General features: G+C 45.0%; 1 protein-coding gene across 1 annotated transcript in view; it reads right to left on the bottom strand.

Moving 5' to 3' along the window:
* Positions 1-22,800, bottom strand: part of LOC121871702 — a 63,853-nt gene that overhangs the window by 27,219 nt on the left and 13,834 nt on the right. The window contains exon 3 of the mRNA XM_042374113.1: positions 10,780-10,974. Within this exon, the coding sequence (XP_042230047.1) occupies positions 10,780-10,974 (195 nt within the window). The remainder of the gene's footprint in view (positions 1-10,779; positions 10,975-22,800) is intronic.

Here is a 22,800-nt window from a genome sequence, read left to right as displayed (position 1 = left end):
CAGAGCCTCATCACATTCATGAATTTTCTTGTCGATCTCTTCCTACAGCTGCTGTAATTGTTGCTAATGTTTTCTGTCTGTTCCTGCAGTTGTTCCTGAATTTTCACTTGAGCTGCACATTTTCACGTTTCTGCTCTTTTCGTTGTTCTTGAAGTAGCTGTTTCTGTTCTCCTCATTATTCTTGTAGCAGTTATGTTCTTCTCATTGTTTCTGCAGTAGTTGTTTCTGTTCTTCTTGTTGTGCACGTAAGAATTACATCAGATCAGTCATGGAAATCTCCCTTTGCCTGGCCTGGCTTCTGGTTTGGACACCGTCACCTTCCATCTTGACTAATATCTCACTGGTAAGCTATTCCACTCCTGACACCAGTGTCATGAAACCTTTTCGCCACTTACCAGCTTCCACCGCTGGTTACCAGTGGCCAGATCGTATATACAGAAGCAGTAGATATCTCACAAGTGTTGTCGAATTACCACCAACTGCCCCACTAGTCTCCAGTAATTTCCGACGATTGGTATCAGTGTACAGACACAACAACAGGCAGGTAGATTTCCACCAGGTCACAGAAACACACTTGTGAACAGTAAGTCTTCCTTAATAATCACAAATCTTCACAAAACCGTTCATTTGTATGTCCTCACAACTGGACTTCTCACTTTGAATAAATACAATCAGCACACTACCAGTGTACAATTCATAGTCTTTTCACTTCATATCGCTCACAACAATTTCACAATACTTGAACACCAATTATCTTTAGCTGTCACTACGATTATACTACACACGCTGAGTAGAAATGGGCGACTACTCCCACAGGGCACCTCGCTGGTCTTATATGCACCTACAGTAGAGCATCCTAGCGCCATCCAGGCATTGCAGGTCGGAACGAGATACGCCTGGGTAGTTTACAACGTTCTACTCTGATCTAGGCTTACAATACATAAGAAAATCATAAAAAAATGATGCAATACATTCTAGAAAATTCATACACAGGTAATGCATCAATATATACGAGAATATCTGCCCAAACTTGCCAAAATAACTGCTGCTTGGAAGAGATATATATATATATATATATATATATATATATATATATATATATATATATATATATATATATATTTTATAAGGTGAAGTTCGAAGTACATAAATCACCAAACAGTTTGGAACTTATAATCACACAATTCAACGATGCATACAGACAAGGGTAGAATATTTTGAGTCCTGAAGAGTAGCCCCAAGCAATTATTTCACCTGATGATTATGCCAACACTAACTGGGGGGGTTAGGTTAGATTAGGTTTGATTATGTTTCGATTGGATTAGGTTTTTAGGCGAGATGAAATTATGTTGGGTTTATGTTATGGCTAGTTACATTACATATGGTTAAGTTAGATTAGGTTAGATGAGGTTAGGGTGGTTAATTTTAGGATGAAATAAGCTGGGTTGGCTAATCTTCAAGTTACCCAATAAATGCACAGGTGAAAAACCAACAATGAGCACAGCAGACCCACGTGCGGCCTGAAACATTCATCCCCTCCCACTGTTATATATAATCTGGAGCTTAAAAAACGAGAGAAAAATATACGTGAAAACTAATTACAATTAAATGCGTGATGTGAGTTCCTTTGCAAGAATGAATCATTTTCCAAACGTGATAAATTTCCCAAATATGAATAATTTTCCAAATGAGAGTTTACTTATGGATGAACAACAAGGGAAATTCAGCTGTAACTTTTATAAAATAAAGAGACAATTTAACACTTCCAGCAGCGTTAGTGAGTGAGTGGAGCAAAGAGAACAAGAGGTAGGGAGGCAGCTATCAGCACAGCATCTTTGGAAGTCTGGGAGGCGCCACTTCTCTCAAGATTACCTCTGGAAAGCGACAATGAGTTTTCCCTGGAATCCGATTGGTTTTCCAGGGTTTTCTCAATCCAGGAAAGTCTTCTGGGAGCTCTGAGGAGACTCTTAAGGTGAGTAGTGTTTAAGGCAGAGAATGAGGCTACATTTTCATTCGTATTCAAGGCGAGACTCTAAAGACACACACACACACACACACACACACTGTTCTAAACTTCCTTCTCTTACACATATTTATGCGGAAAGTTTTAAGGGCAACGCTAAATATTTACCTGTTAAGAAAATAATATAACATTCGTGAATATATATATATATATATATATATATATATATATATATATATATATATATATATATATATATATATATATATATATATATATATATATATAAAGAGAGAGAGAGGAAACCTACACATCGTTATTGTCACCCAAACCGTAAAGCGTAACTTTCTCTCGCTTTAAAGTTATCAACCGTTATCAACAGTAGTAAATCATCACTATTATTGTTGACATCAATTGGTTATCTTTAGCTGGTAACCAAATGTTAATGACAGTATATGAATGATCATCGTTGACCGCATCTGACATCAATCAATCGTTGCTAAAAACTATTGGATGACTGGTAACAGTCATCAAAAACAGGCAACACACTACCATGGTCTAGCAAGGGTCGTTGTGAGGTTTGCGGCCGCCACCAGCACCTGACTTACCAACACCCGCTACTAAAAGCCCCAAACGACCTCCACTGCCAGGGCGTCATAGGTGTTTGTTCTATTGTTTTTTGTTCGCCAATATTGCCTCTGAGACTCTGAAGGAGGAAAATTTCGTACAGGGTGAAGTTTGCCTGAGGTAAACTTTTAACTGAGTAAAGTTTGCACATGGTAAAGTTCGCAAAGGTTTAAATTTGCATGGGGTAAACTGGATAGGTCCAATAGGGTAAAGATTGCAACGAGTACAGTTCGCATAGGGTAAAGTTTGCTAAGGGTAAAGTTTGAATAAGGTAAAGTCTGCACAGGATAAAGATTGCATAGCATAGTTTGCATAAGGTTAAATTTGCTAAAAGTTCGCTGAGGGTAAAGTTTGCATAAAATTCGCATAGGGTAAAGTTCGCACATTTGATACTTTTACGTACATAGTAAAGACGCTTTACCTTTAATTTACATATATGGTAAGGGCAATCCTATTAATTCAAGTACATGGAGTGTATTTTACCTAACAATATTTCATGTACAGTTGCCTCCATATGAACGTACCAAAGCCTGGGAGTGTGTGAGGGTTCGGGTACGATTTGTGGCAGGACAGCGCCATAGTCAGGGCTGAATGAATGGGCGTGAAGCAGTGAAATTACCCTGCTTGCGAGGCCACACCTCAATGCTGAAGAATAATTACCCATGGATGCTTGATTTTTATTTATTTTTATTTTTTATTAATAAGTATTTATGAAACGTATCGGCTGCTAACCTACAAACAGTGTAATCCATGGTTTCACGCCCATGACCCATGACTATAGCGCTACGTTGCCACACACGTGTCTGTGCCCTCACCTCCTGGCCGTGGCACGTTCATATGGAGGCAACTGTACATGTTACGGACACTTCCCCTTAACTCACGTACTACATGGTAATGACGCCCTTTTTAGACACACCTTAAAGATTATATCAGCGTTTATCATTAGTAATATTTTCTATTGCCTCAGTCAGCTCTCTTTGGATGCCAACCCTGACTGACTGAATGATTCATTGATTTACTGTAACTGGCTTCATTAACTGTAACTGTAGGTGGCTTCAATAACTGTAACTGTAGGTGGCTTCAATAACTGTAGGTAGCTTCATTAACTGTAACTGTAGGTGGCTTCAATAACTAACTGTAGGTGGCTTCAATAACTGTAACTGTAGGTGGCTTCAATAACTGTAACTAGCTTCATTAACTGTAACTGTAGGTGGCTTCAATAACTGTAACTGTAGGTGGCTTCAATAGCTGTAACTGTAGCTGGCTTCATTAAATATAACTATAGGTAGCTTCATTAAATGCAAGTGGTTTCATTAACTGTAACTGTAGCTGGCTTCATTAAATATAACTATAGGTAGCTTCATTAAATGCAAGTGGTTTCATTAACTGTAACTGTAGGTGGCTTCATTAACTGTAACTGTAGGTAGCTTCATTAATATGTAGGTGGCTTCATTAACTAACTGTAGGTGGCTTCAATAACTAACTGTAGGTGGTTCAATAACTGTAACTGTAGGTGGCTTCTAACTGTAACTAGTAGCTTCATTAACTGTAACTGTAGGTGGCTTCAATAACTGTAACTGTAGGTGGCTTCAATAACTGTAACTGTAGCTGGCTTCATTAAATATAACTATAGGTAGCTTCATTAAATGCAAGTGGTTTCATTAACTGTAACTGTAGGTGGCTTCATTAACTGTAACTGTAGGTGGCTTCATTAACTGTAACTGTAGGTGGCTTCATTAACTGTAACTGTAGGTGGCTTCATTAACTGTAACTGTAGGTGGCTTCATTAACTGTAACTGTAGGTAGCTTCATTAATATGTAGGTGGCTTCAATAGCTGTAACTGTAGCTGGCTTCATTAAATATAACTATAGGTAGCTTCATTAAATGCAAGTGGTTTCATTAACTGTAACTGTAGGTAGCTTCATTAACTAACTGTAGGTGGCTTCATTAACTAACTGTAGGTGGCTTCAATAACTGTAACTGTAGGTAGTTTTATTAACTATAACGGTAGGTAGCTTCATTAACAGGAGGTAGCTTCATTAACTGTAACTGTAGGTGGCTTCATTATCTGTAACTGTAGATGGCTTCATTAATTGTAACTCTAGGTAGCTTCATCACCCATAACTGTAGGTGGCTTCATTAGCTGTAAGTGGCTTTATTATCTAACTTTAGGTGGCTTTACCGTAACTGTAGGCAGATTCATTAACTGTAAGTGGCTTCATTACCAGAGAGGTGGCTTCATTACCCGTAGCGGTAGGTGGTTTAATTACCCGTGACTGTGGGTGGCTTCTTTACCAGTGACTGTCTTCATTAACTGTAAATGGCTTCATTAATTATAGGGGGTTTCATTTCCCGTAACTGTAGGTGACTTCATTAACAATAACTGTTGGTGGCTTCATTACCAGTAACTGTAGGTGGCTTCATTAACAGTAACTGTAGGTGGCTTCATTAACAATAACTGTTGGTGGCTTCATTACCAGTAACTGTAGGTGGCTTCATTAACAATAACTGTTGGTGGCTTCATTACCAGTAACTGTAGGTGGCTTCATTAAGCTCATTACCGTAATCTACAAAGCTCTGGGTTAATTAAGTTTGCAGAGGTATTATCGTTGACCCTAACAGGATTTAACTAATGAATTCGTTACATAAATAAAGTAATTAGGACAAGAATTTTAATTACATAGTACTAAGTAATAACAAGAACACAAAGACGGTAAGGTAAAAAGAGAGACATTGAATATATAAACCAATATTAATATCCTCACTAGTTACAATATTTTAATTAACACCAATTATAGAAACATCGCCAATAACATTATTATTTGGAGAATTCAATTTTATTATTATCAATTACCAACGGGCAATCATGGAAAACAAGGACTAAATTACGGCAGAATTCATTATCATTATTAAACTGGTAATTTAATAAGTATAATCAGGTAAACAGGTGACATTTTTGGGGGGCAACAGAAGCATTGTATGTAAAATGTGAAATGTGGGAACCGTAGATTTTTACGTGGGTCAGACAATGGTTGGGTGTGCAGGGTGCTGATCCAACACCCGGCACCATTTTCATTATTTCTTGACGGATAACGCTGCTAAATTTACCCTGCTAGCTCTACAAGCAGTATTTTTCTTTCAATAATATACTCCATCAGCAAACGTACGGAAGAAGCGACGTTCTAGTCTTTTTAGTAATGAAGGATGATAGCTGGACGACGTGTTGACAAAGAACGATAACTCGCCGCTTTATCAACGCCCTCAATAATTAGCACTTACGTCCGGGAGTTGTCACATACATCCAGTAGAGGCCATGTCGAGGCTTTTTCCCAAAACAAAGAGCTTTCCTCACTATTTTTCTCCGCTTTTCCACAGACTGGTCGACCCGAGGCTTTGTTCAGAGATGACAAACGAAACTATTAACTTGAGGTGACGACTGCCAACACGGAAACCAGAAACACAACTTAAAACTGGCAGCAAATGTTGGCCAAAAACGCAGGAAACTTTGCCGTTCCAGTCATTAGTACGTGGTTCTGTGTCCTACTGAACCACTATGGTGTGTTCTTTGCTGAACAGTATGGCAGGCTCCTGTGTAAACCAGTATAATGGGCTCCTGTGCGAACCATTATGGCAGGTTCCTGTGTAAACCACTATGGAAGGTTCTTGTGTAAACCACTATGATACGCTCCTGTGTAAACCACTCTGGCAGGTTCCTGTGTAAGCTACTATCATAGGCTCCTGTGTGAACTACTATGACAGGCTCCTGTGTGAACCACTACGACAGGCACCTGTGTGAACCACTATGACAGGCTCCTGTGTGAAACACTATGACAGGCTCCTGTGTAAACCACTATGACAGGCACCTGTGTGAACCACTATGACAGGCACCTGTGTGAACCACTATGACAGGCACCTGTGTGAACCACTATGACAGGCACCTGTGTGCCACCGGCCCTGGACCTGGGCGGACGGCTGTGTAAACCACTATGACAGGCACCTGTGTGAACCACTGACAGGCACCTGTGTGAACCACTATGACGGCACCTGTGTGAACCACTATGAAGTCGACTGTGAACCACTATGATAGGTTTCTGTGTGAACCACTATGACGGTCCTGTGAACCACTATGATAGGTTTCTGTGTGACATATGTGACTACTTGTGAACCTATGGTACTGTATGAACCACTATGACAGGCTCTTGTGTGAACCACTATGACAGGCTCTTGTGTGAACCACTATGATAGGTTTCGTGTGACCCAGGGCCTGGCCACTATGAAGTTTCTGTGTGAACCACTATGGTAGACTACTGTGTGAACCACTATGGTAGACTACTGTATGAACCACTACAGCAGGCTCTTGTGTGAACCACTATGACAGGCTCTTGTGTGAACCACTATGTTAGGCTTCTATATATATTATTAAGGAACTCCGTAACTCTCCGTTCTGCATACGGGAAAACAAACCAGACTTTTGTAAAAAAAAAAAAAGAAAGAATCCAGCAACCGAACACAGAGGGATTAGGTTAGGTTAGGTTAGGTTAGGTTAGGTTCGGTAATCGTTGGAGTGGTTAATCTTAAAAAAATCTTCAACAGCAAATGAAAAATGTAGGAGACAACGTGAGGGTCGCCACGGGGAAGGTGTTACGCTGGGGACAAGGGGGCCGCCTGGTATATAAAGAAGGTGCCGCGCCTGGCCTTCCTAGTATCGTGCATAAACAAAGAGGGTCCAGCTGGTTCTGGCCACCTGGTGTTTGTTTACAGGGCGGCTGGTGTGTATGTGTGTGGTCTTTCTCTAACTCTCTCACTCTCCCATTCTTCTCATTTTCCGTCTTTTCACTCATTCTCGTCAGGCAAAATCATGGTCACTTTCTTTTTTCGTCACAGCAACCTCTCCTCCCTTCTACGACCTGATTTCTACCTGTCCCACCACCTGACGTCTCCGTCTCTACCTGCCCTAGGACTTGGCCGCCCGTGAACGCACGTCGGGGAAGACGACAACCCTTCATTACCCGTTTAAGTTTTTTTGTTGGATTCAAACGTGTGACAGGTGGACAGGAGGCTTAATTAACTTAGCAACTAAATTTAACAGATGGCTCAATTAACACACTTGATAAAATAGTACCTTATTCCTCCACCAGATGTCCTAAAGTAACAGTTTCCTCCCCTCACTCCCCTACTCAACCTAGACATACACGTCCATCTGCTGTGTGTGTGTGTGTGTGTCAAGGGTTAAGTGACACTAAGTCTTCGGTGTGTTTACGTACATTCTCAAGAAAGACTTACTCGGCGCGCCATCTTTGTAAGTTTAACAGTATACGTACACGAGCAACAGTTCATTTAGTTTATAGGTTTAATGTTCATCTGTTCTAAACGTACACAACACATGAATCACCTGGAAATTAGTCCCCTAGCTTATTTTACCTAAGCTTAACCGCAACCGCTAATCTAAGTTAAATATCTTATCCTAACCTAAGCTAATCTAACTTAAACAAACCTAAGAGTTAGGCTGCTTAATTATCAGGTGGAGTGGGGCTAATCTTCATGAGATTCCAACACATTCATAAGCTGTGTTATACAGGGTGTCTCAAAAATGTACACACACACACTACCTTAAATATTTTCGTTTGGATATTACGTGAATACTTTAACAACAAATTTGTCCTCAATTGTAGGAGACTTCGGAAATAAATAAATGAGGATAGTATTGCTGTTGTAACACAAACATTCACACAATTTCCACAAAAATCTGTCTGATTCGATGTATATACACTTTTTTGAAACACCCTGTATATCAGTCAGGCTCAGCGGTTCCACGATCTTCGGGCTGTACAATGATGGATTCAAAGAGCGAGGATAAAAACATAGTCCCGTGTCTGGCGGTCAAATATTTGTCATTCGAGATGAATTTTCGTGCATAGTACATAAGACTTACACTGGCCTTCACATCTTGAGAGCGAGTTGGTCCTGATAACGCATAAAGAGTGGCCTGTAGTGTGCGACAAAGATAATAACAGTCCATATAATAAGGTTCATCTTGGCAACAGTCACTTCCTTAACAGAGAACCAGCCTCCTGCCAGCCTTCACTCATGCCCTTGACTTACTGAGCTCATCTGCCAAGAACAGTTTACACGTCGCTACTCACCCCACCAACTCTGCCCCTTCCCTCTCCCCAGGCAGGGCAGAGAGAAGACTGCTCACATCTGCTGGAGAAGGTTTTACCGGTACCTTAGAGTCAGTCCAATGAAGTAAAAAGGAGAATGTCTTGTGCTCTCTCTCTCTCTCTCTCTCTCTCTCTCTCTCTCTCACACACACACACACACACACACACACACACACACACACACACACACACACACACACACACACACACACACACACACACACACACACACACACACACACACACACACACACACACACACACACACACACACACACACACACACACACACACACACACACACACACACACACACAACACACACACACACACACACACACAACACACACACACACACACACACACACACACTACACACACACACACACACACACACACAGAGCACATTCTCTGGCCAGCGTCGTACAGTTAGCTATAACACAACAGGCTTGGGTGGTAATGGCGTCGTTGCACAAATTACTGTAAAGATAAAACAACACAGGTCGGTCTATACGGCGTAGGTTACCAACCTCTCCACCCACCACTACTCCACAAACTGGGTCAGAATCATCAGGTAGGTCACAGGGGTTTACCAGGTAGGTCACGGGGTCACCAGGTAAGTCACAGAGGTCACCATGTAGGTCACGGGGTCACCATGTAGGTCGAGGGGTCAGGTAGGTCACAGAGGTCACCAGGTAAATCACGGTGGTCACCAGGTAAGTCAAGAGGTCGCTTAGGCTTAGGTGGTCTCAGGGGCCACCAGGTAGGTCAGGGTCACCAGGTAGATCACAGGGATCACCAGGTAAGTCAGAGTGCTCGGGCATAGGTAGGTCACGGTGGTCACCAGATAGGTTGAGGTCACCAGGTAGATCACGGGGTTACCAGGTAGATCAGGGGGTTACCAGGTAGATCACGGGGGTCTGGAGTAAGTCACAGAGGTCGTGAGCATAGGTAGGTCACGGTGGTCCCAGATAGGTCATAGGGGTCACCAGGTAGATCACGGGGGTTCGGGAGATCAGAGGGTCATCAGGTAAGTTTCAGTGCCACCAGATTAGTCACGGGGTCACCAGGTAAGTCACAGAGGTCGCTTGGCATAGGTAGATCACGGGGGTCACCAGGAAGATCATGGGTCCCAGGTTAGTCACAGAGGTCACCAGGTAGATCACAGGTCACCAGGTAAGTCACGGAGGTCGCTAAGCATAGGTAGGTCACGGGGTCATGGAAGGGACACACAGGTTATATAAACTTGGCCGTAAGTTATCTTTTTACACAGGAGAAAGTTAAGGTGAGGAGCCGCAACCTGGTGGTGACGGCCAGATGACGAGCTGCCAGGTGGCGGGGTAATGTACGAGTGTCATCCTTATTCTTGGAGGTGTGTCATCTTCTACTGACACTTGAGCCAACACTATCTAAAACCCAGTGGTGGTACTCCCTAAATGGTGGCAATCCTAAAGTGGTGGCACTCCCTCAGTGAAGACGGAAGTGCCAACAATATTGTGATTAATTGCGTGAGTCACTGTAGCACCTCTCGTCTACCCAGCCTGTACACACACACACACACACACACACACGCACACACACACACACACACACACACTCTCTCACACACTCTCACACACACACACACACACTCTCACACACTCATTTATTTCTCCTCTTTTCTCTGGGTTACTGGGTGAGCTGGAAGGGTTGAGGAGGGTAATACTACTGCTGTTACTGTTAGTTGAGTGGCACCTGACTAGTGTTCCTAGAAGCACCGACACCCATTACCCTGAGGCAATGTTGACACTGATTTATTCTGTGCCATCTGACAGACTATGACTCACTCACCAATTTTGACTGACTTGTTGACTAAATGACTAATTCATTCTTACTAATTAACCAACTGACTGCCTGACTTAAGACTAACTGACTGACTTAGGCACTAGTTTTAAACCTCAAGATTAGAGTAAGGACGTAAGACTCACACCACACTACAATAACAGGCTCAGATCACAACATTATAGTACAATCAAATTAAGACTCACGGAGCTACGCGTAGACCGTTCCAGCACTGAGTATCGCGGGCGTTGATTTCATTACAGTGGGTCTCTGGCAGTCCGCCCCCATTCACGGGCGGCCTCCCTGCCCTCACTGCCGCTCCCGCACTCTCCAATACCCGCCCGTTGCCTCGCTCCTCACCCACTGGCACTGCTGGCTCCACTGTAAAGGTAAAATAATCACTGTTAGGTACGATAGTCACTGTTAGGTACGATAGTCACTGTTAGGTACGATAGTCACTGTAAGGTAAGTTAATCCCGAGACTGAAGTGAATAAGGTGACTGAATAACTGTTACTGTAGACTGGTTATAGTTGCGGGTGAGTCAGTCAGTCAGGGAAAGCGAACGTTGGGTTGACGGCATATTGTGGCCATGGTCTTGTCGTTTACACATTCGTCGTTCCCTTCTTCTTCCTCCTTTCCCTTACTTATCATCTTCCTTATTCCCCTTACTCATCTTCTTCCTTATTCTTCTCTCAACCTTATTTTCTTCTTTCTTCCTTCTTCCTCTTTCTTCCCCCTCCCCTATCCTCATCTTCTTTTCTTCCCCTTCCTCCTCTTCTTTCTTTCACTCTCTCCGGGTCCTCCATAATACATTCTCACTGTCACTTCTCCTCTCCCTCTTCCTCTTCCCATCTCCACTTCCTCTTCCCCTCCCCATCTCCCTCTTCCTCTTCCCAACTCCTTCTTCCTCCTTCAGCTCCCCCAACTCCTTCTTCCTCCTTCAGCTGTACGAGTGTTGAAGCCTCCCAGGCATGCAACCTGGTTCCTCCTTCGTCACGCCTCCCTGTCTGTCACCCATCCCCCCCGCCCTCCCTTCAGTAAGCAGCCCACATACACTTCCAACCACGATCAGGCCGCCCACCTTGACAAGAGGGTGGTGGCGGTGGTGTGCCCAAGACGTGACACCACACTTGTTACCACATAATGTCACCACATCTGTCACCACACATGTTACCGTATACAGTATGTCACCACACCAGTCACTACACGTGTCTCCGGGGAGATGGTTGTGTTAATGATAGTGGCAATAGTGGTGGTGGGAGTGTCATTGGTGGTAGTGGTGGCAGTGGTAATAGAGGTAGTGGCAGTAGAGGTAGTGGCAATAGTGGTGGTGGTATTAGTGTATTGGTGGAGTGTGGCAGTGGTAGGGTAGGTGGTATAGGGTGGGTGGTGGGTGATAGTGGGTGGTGGTGGCAGTAGTGATAGTGTGCTGCGGTATTGGGTAGCAGTGGTATTTGTTGGGGTGGTGGTGGTGGCGGTGGTAGTGGTGGTGGCGCTGGTAGTGGTGGTGGCAGTGGTAGTGGTGGTGGCGGTGGTGGCAGTGGCGGCGTAATAGTGGTGGCAATAGTGGTAATGGTGGCAATAGGTGGTTGGTGTGTGGTGGTAGTGGTGACAATAGCGGTTGTGGCGACAATAGTGGTGATGACAGTGGTAGTAGTGGTGGTGGCAATAGCAGTAGTGGTGGCAATAGTGGTAGTGTGTGGCAATGGTGGTGGTGGCAATAGTGGTAGTGGTGGCATAATGAGTGGTAGTGGTGGCAATGGTAGTGGTGGCATAGTGGTGGCAATAGTGGTAGTGGTAGTGGGTGGCCGTAACGTCTGAGAATTTTACCGGGATAACTGAACTAATCTGATTTACACAAATTATGGCCGACCATGAGACTAAATCCACCAGTGTCGATGCTTCAAGTCCCACTGCCTCACCCTGCCTGCTCCCCTCCCCGTCTTGCCCTGCCTCGCCTTACCCTGTATCGCCCTCACCATGTCCTCCCACCCTGCCATGTCCTCCGCCACCCTGCCATGTCCTCCTCACCTGCCTCAGGTCTCACTGCCTCACCCTGCCTCAGGTCCAACTGCCTCACCCTGCCTCAGGTCCCACTGCCTCACCCTGCCTCGTATATCACGTTAGTACTTTTTATTTCTGTACATTATTTCTTCATTAATTTTTTGTTACGGCTGTGTGTGTGTATGTATGTATGTGTGTGTGTGTGTGTGTGTGTGTGTGGTGTGTGTGTGTGTGTGTGTGTGTGTGTGTGTGTGTGTGTGTGTGTGTGTATTTTGTGTGTGTTGTGTGTACAGTATCGAGCACCAGCAGATAATGGACCCGGGATTCCGACCAGTTATAGTCCCCGGCGGCTGGAGGTCCTGAGCTCTGTAATGGCTTGATCTGCATCTTGGGGTGAAGAAAAAATTCAGTTTCCAATTTAGGTCTTTTGTTTGGGTGAGCGAGGGATAGGGAGGATTGTGTGAATGTGAGGGAGGAAGGGAGAAGACAAGGAGATTGTGATGGTAGAAGGGAGAGAGATGGAGGAAAAGAAGAACAGAGAAAGAGGGGAAAGGAAGAGGTAGAGAGGAGAGGAGAGGGAGGGGAGGGAAAAGAGTGAAAACTGTATGAGTCAGGAAGAGAGGTAAAGAAAGGAAGAAACGAGAGGGAGAGAACGAAGGGATGGAAAGGAGTGGGAGAGAGGAAGGAAGGAGAAAATGGGGAGGGAGGGAGGAAAAGAAGAGAGGGAGTCATTAGGCTGAGGTTGAATGCCTAATTTCTCAATTAAAGTTGGAAAATTGGGATTACTGTCTCGGTGAGGGACGAGTTAGGGTGGTGCCCTGTAGGGAGGGGAGACGTGAGGTGGGTCGAGGGAGAGGTGGGTTAGGGTGGGACCTCTATGTTGCCAATCACGATGACTGAAATAATCATCAACATCTAAATAATATATGACACCAGACCGTATTCCATGTTTGTTTACGGTCGTCCATCAGCTGTTGTGCTCTCAGCTGATGGGGTCCCCATCATCAGCCGGGCTAAAGGTAACTCGGGCATCAATTAACTCATCTTGAGGTCGTCCACTGCGTTCTTGAATTCGCTATCCAGAGATTATTACGGTATATCTAGGATATATCTTTAAAACCAACGACATTCTTTAAATAAAACAGAGCGACGATAACACGTGTCCCAATGTTCAAAACACGATAATATGCCAAGCGTCCCAATGACCCTAGTTACTGGTGTGAGCAGCAGCAGCAGCATGTAATAAGTCATTTATGTCCAATGTATACTTTCAGCCTTCGGGCTGCAGAACTTTTTCAATAAACCGTTAATTATTATTATCAGTAGTAGTAGTAGTCGTAGTTCACGATGGTATTGTGTTGATCAGTGCTTGAGTCAGATGGGGACGTGTTGATCAGTGCTTGAGTCAGATGGGGACGTGTTAACCAGTGCTCGAGTCAAATGGGGACGTGTTGATCAGTGCTTGAGTCAGATGGGGACGTGTTGATCAGTGCTTGAGTCAGATGGGGACGTGTTGATCAGTGCTTGAGTCAGATGGGGACGTGTTGATCAGTGCTTGAGTCAGATGGGGACGTGCTTGAGGCAGCACCCAAGGACAGACGGTCAAAATCCTGAGACTCAAACAGGCCTCCTCCCTCCTCTACCCCACAAAAATACTAACTGTTGAAGTGAAAATGTGTCCGAGTTATCTCATATACGATAATAAGCCGAAGTCTCAGAGAATCTCAAGTTTAATTTCCTCCCACGGCCTGTTGATGTAAGAAATGCGTCTTAATGGCTTACTTGAGATACGACAAAAAGAGATGGGAACCAAAGAAAACGGCGAATAAATATTAAATGAGAGACTATGTTAGGTACGCATTCTTTTTATTTTATTGATACGACATAACAGATGGAACAAAATAAGGGTGAAAATATCAAAAGAAACCCTAGTGTATGATTCTGTAAATTAATTTACATACCTTACTTGGTGTTCAGAATCTATTTAAGGTAAAGAATATCAATGGTACTGTAGTTCTGATGTCAACTTTAGCCCCATGTATGTATGTATGTATCTGTCTGCCACTGTATACTGTAAAAGGTTAAAGCCGACGGTGGTTTATAAACCTGTGAGGGAGAGAGGGTGTGGGGAGGTAAGTCACCACAACTAAGTTAGTGAGTGAGTTAAGGAGGACTGACTTAGTTGATTTAAACGAGTCATGGTGGTGTCATTTTGTTGTCCCAGGCGCCTGAACACACACCCACCACCACACCATATTTACCACCACTACACCTATATTTACCACCACTACACTACCACCACTACACTATATCCACCACTACACACCACACTACACCTACCACCACTACTATATCTACCACCACTCCTACCACCACCACCTCTCACCACTACACCTATATTTCCACCCACCTCCACCACACCTACCACCACTCACCTACCATCTCCACACTCACCTACCACCACTACACCTACCACCACTACACACACCACTACACCTATATCTACCACTACACCTATATCTACCACCACTACACCTACCACCCACTATATCTACCACCACTACACCTACCACCACTACACCTACCACCACCTCACTATCTACACCACACTACACCTACCACCACTACACCTATATCTACCACCACTACACCTACCACCACTACACCTATATCTACCACACACACTACCACCACTCACCTTTTACTACACCTATATCTGCCACACTACCGCCTTACCACCACCTACACCTACCCACTCACTACACTATACCACCACTACACCTATATTCCACCCTCACCTACCCACTATATACTACCACACTACCACTACACCTACCACCACTACACCTATATCTACCACCACTACACTATAACACACTACACCACACACCTACCACCACACACCTATCTACCACTACACCTACCACCTACACCTATATCTACCACCACTACACCTACACTACACCTATATCTACCACCACTCACCTACCACCACTACACCTATATCTACCACCACTACTCACCACCACCTACACTACCACCACTACACACCTACCACCACTACCTACCTACCACCACTACCTACCACCACTACACCTACCCACTACCTATATCTACCACCACTACACCACTCACCTATCTACCACCATCACCCTACCACCACTACACCTATATCCACCCACCACTACACACTACCTAATATACTCACCACCACCTACCACACTACACCTACCACCACTACACCTACCTACTACCACCACTACACTACACCTATATCTACCACCACTACACCTACCACACACCTTATCTACCACCACTACACCTACACCACCACCACACCTCACCACCACCACAACCCACTACACCTACCACCACTACACCTATATCTACCACCACTACACACTCCACCACCTATCTACCACCACTACACCTCACCACACACCCATCTACCACCACTACACCACCACCACCATATCTACCAACACCTATATCACACCACTACTTTCACTCATCACCACTACACACCCCACCTATATCTACCACCACCACACCTACCACCACTATCATCTACCACCACTGCCTCACTACCATACCTTCACACCCACATACCACCACCCTCACACCTACCACCACTACACCCTATATCTACCACCACTACACCTACCACCACTACACCTAATCTACCACCTACACCTACCACCACTACACCTATATCTACCACCACTACCTACCACCACTACACCTACCACCACTACACCTATATCTACCACCACTACACCTACCACTACCTGCTTTCCACCACTCACTCAATTACCACCACTGCACTGCCACCACTGCACCACTACTACACTATATCTACCACCACTACACCTACCACTACACCTATATCTACCACCACTACCTACCACCACTACTAACCTGCCTACCACCCACTACACCTGCCACCTACTCACCTGCCTGCCACCTGCACCTACCACCACCACTAACCTACACCCTGCCACCATACCTATGTCACCACACACTGCCTACCCACCACTACACCTATATCTACCACCACTACCTGCCACGCCACCCCACACACTCACCTACCACCACTACACCTGCCACCTGCACCACCACCTACCTCCCACCAATACACCTGCACCACACTACATCTACCACCCTTCACCACCCACCTACCTACCACCACTACACCTGTATGCCACCACACTAACCTACACACCTACCACACTACCATAATCTACCACCACTACACCTACCACCACTACACCTCACCTGCACTATATCTACCACCACTACCTACCACCACTACTTTCATATACATCTACCACCACTACACCTATCACTACTATATACCCACTTCACCTCTACCCTACCATACCTTTCACCTACCACTACACACTACCTACCACCACTACACTGTATCTACCACCCTCCACACCACTACTTTATACTACACTCCTGCCACTACACCTATATGCCACCTTCACCTACCACCACTGCATATCTACCACCACTACACCACACACTTCACCTATATACCACCACTACACCTACCACTACACTGTCTACCACCACTACACCTACCACCACTACCTACCACCACACCTATCTACCACCCACTACATCTACCACCACTACACCTACATCTACCACCTACCACTGCACCACTGCACTGCACTCCTTCACCTACCACCATACACCTACATCTGCCACCTGCACAGCCACTCACTGTATCTGCACTACACCTGCCACCACTACTGCCACCACTGCACCTGTATCGCCACCACTACTGCATATATATGCCATCGCACACACCGCACTTCACTGCAATCACCGCCGCCTTTTCATCTACACGCTTCACCTACCACCACTGCACCTCGCCACCCTGCACCTGTATCTGCCACCACTACATACACCACTACACCTATATCTACCACCACTACTCATCTCACCTACCACCACTACACCTATATCTACCACCACTACACCTACCACTACACCTATTCACCACCCACCACTACACCTGTCTCACACACTCACACCACCACTACCTATATCTACCACCACTACACCTACCACCACTACACCTATATCTGCACCACTACACCTACCACCACTACACCTATATCTACCACCACTACACCTACCACCACTACACCTACATCTACCACCACTACACCTACCACCCACTACTTCTGTCTACCACTACACCTGCCACCACTGCACCTATATCTGCCACCACACCTACCACCCACTACACCTATATCTACACCTGCCACCCACTGCACTATATCTACCACACACACTACACCTACCACCTACACCTATATCTACCACCACTACACCTACCACCACTACACCTACATCTACCACCACTACACCTACCATCTACCACCACTACACCTACTACACGCCTTTACACTACACCTATATCTACCACCACTACACCTACCACCACTACACCTATATCACCACCACCACTACACCTACATCTACCACCACTACTGCCACACCACTACACACACTACTCTCCACACACTGCTGCCACTACCTATATCTACCCACCACTACACCTATATCTACACCACTACACCTACCACCACTACACCTACCACCACTACACCTATATCTACCACCACTACACCTACCACCACACCCACTTCATGCCACCATGCCTACCACCACTACACCTACATCTACCACCACTACACCTACCACCACTACACCTATATCTACCACCACTGCACCTACCACCACCTACACCTACATCTGCCACCACTACACCTACCACCACTACCTACATCTACCACCCCACTACACCTAATCTGCCACTACCTGCATGCCACCACTACACCTACATCCTACCACCACTACACCTACCACCACTACCTACCACCACTACACCTGCCATCTACCACCACTACACCTACCACCACTACACCTATATCTACCACCACTACTACCGCCACACACACTACACCTACTCTACACACTACACCTACCACCACTACACCTGCCACCACTACACCTACATCTACCACCATCACTACCACCACTACATCCTACATCTACCACCACCTACACCTACATCTACCACCACTACATCTACCACCACTACCTACATCTACCACCACTACACCTACATCTACCACCACTACATCTATATCTACCACCCTCTTACATACCACCACTACATCTACCACCACTACACCTACATCTACCACCACTACACCTACATCTACCACCACTACATCTACCACCACTACACCTACATCTACCACCACTACACCTACATCTACCACCACTACATCTCACCACCTATCTACCACCACTACACCTACATCTACCACCACTACACCTATATCTACCATCACTACACCTACCACAACTACACTTACTACACAAACTACCACTACAACTAACCACAACTACAACTATTATTACAACCACTATCAATATATACAACAGACCTGTCACAACCTTCACCCACAACACCAACAGGATACCCTCACACACCCACACCTACAACACCGCCCCCCACACAACACCGTCCCCACCTACAACGTCCCCACACCTACAACGCCCCACAACACGCCCCACACACCTACAACACCGCCACACACACACACACACCGCTCACACCCACAACACCGCCCCCACACCTACAACTGCCCCCACACCTCAACACCGCCCCCACACCTACAACACCGCCTCACACACACACACAGCCCACACACACACACACACACAACACCGCCCCCACACCTGCCCACACACACCACCGCTTCCACACCGCACACACCCCAACCTTACCACCACAACAAACACACCAGTGACACTCTCCACCACTTCACCAGATGCCGCCCACTTCACCAGCTGCCGCCCACTGTGATGCCTCAGTGCCGCGCCTCACAGGTGGTTGAGGCAGATGGCACTCCGAGAGGCAGTACAAAGTGCCGACAATAATGACTGCTGCTGCCATCTTATACCACGTTGAACCATACTCTCTCTCTCTCTCTCTCTCTCTCAATACGATGAATCAGCGCAGTTAATAACATGCCTTAAACCCTGGAGTACGATGGCTTAAACCAACGAGTACAATGACTAAAGCCCTTGAGTACGATACATAAATCCTTTGAATACGATAATTAAAAACGTGCAAACGATACCTCAAATTAATCCCTTAAGTACGAAACCTTAACCCTTTGAATAAGACAAATTAAGCCCTAGAGTACAATATAACCCTTTGTTATACCCTATGTATCAAGTTATTAACGAGAGAGAAGGAGAGGAATTTCTTCAGTAAAAATTGCCCTACAAGTTTACATTGATCGAACATGTATACAATCAATAGGAAGACGGAGAACAGAACTGTCGGTGCTGGAAACTAATCTTTCTCCACCTACTGTACGTTCCCTATCGTGAGTGAACGTCTTGTAGAACACCTCAATGAACACCCTAATGAACTCCACGTAGAACCTAACAAGAACTTTACTATTAAGTGAAATCATGAAGAACAGGTAAGGATTCTGCCTTCAAAATTGCCATAAGAACGCCCTCAAGACCTACATATCAACACAAGCACACGACACCTACATATAAACGCACATAAGGCCTACATATACACACAAAGAAGACCTACATATAAACACACAGAAGACCTACATATACACACAAGACCTACATATTAACACACAGAAGACCTACATATACACACAAGACCTACATATTAACACACACAAGACCTACATATACACACAAGACCTACATATACAAAGACCTACATATACAGCCTACATATACACACAAGACCTACATATACACACAAGACTTACATATTAACACACACACACACCAAGTACCAAGATGACCAAGGAGTGTTTTATATACTTGTGATGTTTGTTTAGTAACATGTCTGTCCTGAGGCCGCGACACAAACACGGCCCTCAATGAACCTTTATTGTGTGTGAGGACCGTGTTTGTTTGTTTTCTTCAACTTAGATAAACACTAATTTACGTTTTCGCTTAATTATGCGTAATGTGGTAAACAGTGTGTTAATACACACACACACTATATATATATATATATATATATATATATATATATATATATATATATATATATATATATATATATATATATATATATATATATATATATATATATTATGCTAGTGTGAATTACAGCAGAACTTCGTGTTTTCTTCTTTGTGGTTATCAGCATACCTGAATCACGCGCACCTGATTTGCATATATATATATATATATATATATATATATATATATATATATATATATATATATATATATATATATACACTGACTCATACATGAACACATACACACAGACGTTCATGCATGTACACACAAACACATATACACATACTGTACACACAATACACATACATACACATACATCATACATATACACATACACATGAACAAACATACACACACATATGCACACAACAATAAATACGTAATGGCAGCCATTAGAGGGAACCTGAGCTTGATATTACCTCCCACCTCCTCCTCCTCCCATTACCTCCACCCTCCCCTACTACCTCCATCCTCCTCCCACTACCTCCAACCTCCTCCTCCACCCTCCTCCTCGTCTTCCTCTATCTATTCCTTTTCCTTTGTTTCCTACTAATTCTTCTTCGTTTCTCACACAGAGAGAGACCCCAAGACCAATTATATCCACCGTGACGTCACAAGGATCAGACAGCTCGTTCCCCCTCCAATTAGGTGCCGAGGTGACACTAACCGCGGCGATAATGACACAATGACCACAGTACTATATGACACACATGACCATAGCACCGTATGACACACATGACCATAGCACCGTATGCATGACAGCACCGTATGACACACATGACCATAGCACCGTATGACACACTGACCACAGCACCGTATGACACATGACCACAGCACCGTATGACACATGACCACAGCACCGTATGACATACATGACCACAGCACCTGTATGACACACATGACCACAGCACCGTATGACACACATGACACAGCACCGTATGACACACATGACCCAGCACGGCGACACACGACCACAGCACCGTATGACACACATGACCACAGCACCGTATGACACACATGACCATAGCACCGTATGACACACATGACCATAGCACCGTATGACACACACTGACCATAGCGCATGACACACATGACCATAACGTATGACACACATGACCACAGCACCGTATGACACACATGACCATAGCACCGTATGACACACATGACCACCGTATAGCACCGTATGACACACATGACCATAGTACCGTATGACACACGCACCGTAACACATGACCATAGCACCGTATGACACACATGATAGCACCGTATGACACACATGACCATAGCACCGTATAACACATGACCATAGCACCGTATGACACACATGACCATAGCACCGTATGACACATGACCATAGCACCGTATGACACACATGACCATAGTACCGTATGACACACATGACCATAGCACCGTATGACACACATGACCACAGCACGTATGACACACATGACCATAGCACCGTATGACACACATGACCATAGCACCGTATGACACACATGACCACAGCACCGTATGACACGCCACAGCACCGTATGACACACATGACCATAGCACCGTATGACACACATGACATAGCACCGTATGACACACATGACCATAGCACCGTATGACACACATGACCATAGCACCGTATGACACACATGACCATAGCACCGTATGACACACATGACCAGCACCGTATGACACACATGACCATAGCACCGTTTGACACACATGACCATAGCACCGTATGTCACAAATGACCATAGCACGTATGACACACATGACATAGACCGTTGACACATGACCACAGCACCGTATGACACATGACCATAGCACCGTATGACACACATGACCATAGCACCGTATGACACATGACCACAGCACCGTATGACACACATGACCATAGCACCGTATGACACACATGACCATAGCACCGTATGACACACATGACCATAGCACCGTATGACACACATGACCATAGCACCGTATGACATGATGACCATAGCACCGTATGACACACATGACCATAGCACCGTATGACACACATGACCATAGCACCGTATGACACACATGACCATAGCACCGTATGACACACATGACCATAGCACCGTATGACACACGATGACCATAGCACCGT

Source organism: Homarus americanus, unplaced genomic scaffold, assembly GCF_018991925.1.
Source record: "Homarus americanus isolate GMGI-L3 unplaced genomic scaffold, GMGI_Hamer_2.0 scaffold39675, whole genome shotgun sequence".
In the NCBI taxonomy this organism is placed as follows: Eukaryota; Metazoa; Arthropoda; class Malacostraca; order Decapoda; family Nephropidae; genus Homarus; species Homarus americanus.
Note: the sequence above shows the minus strand (reverse complement) of the source record. Positions and strands in the feature narration are given on the sequence as shown.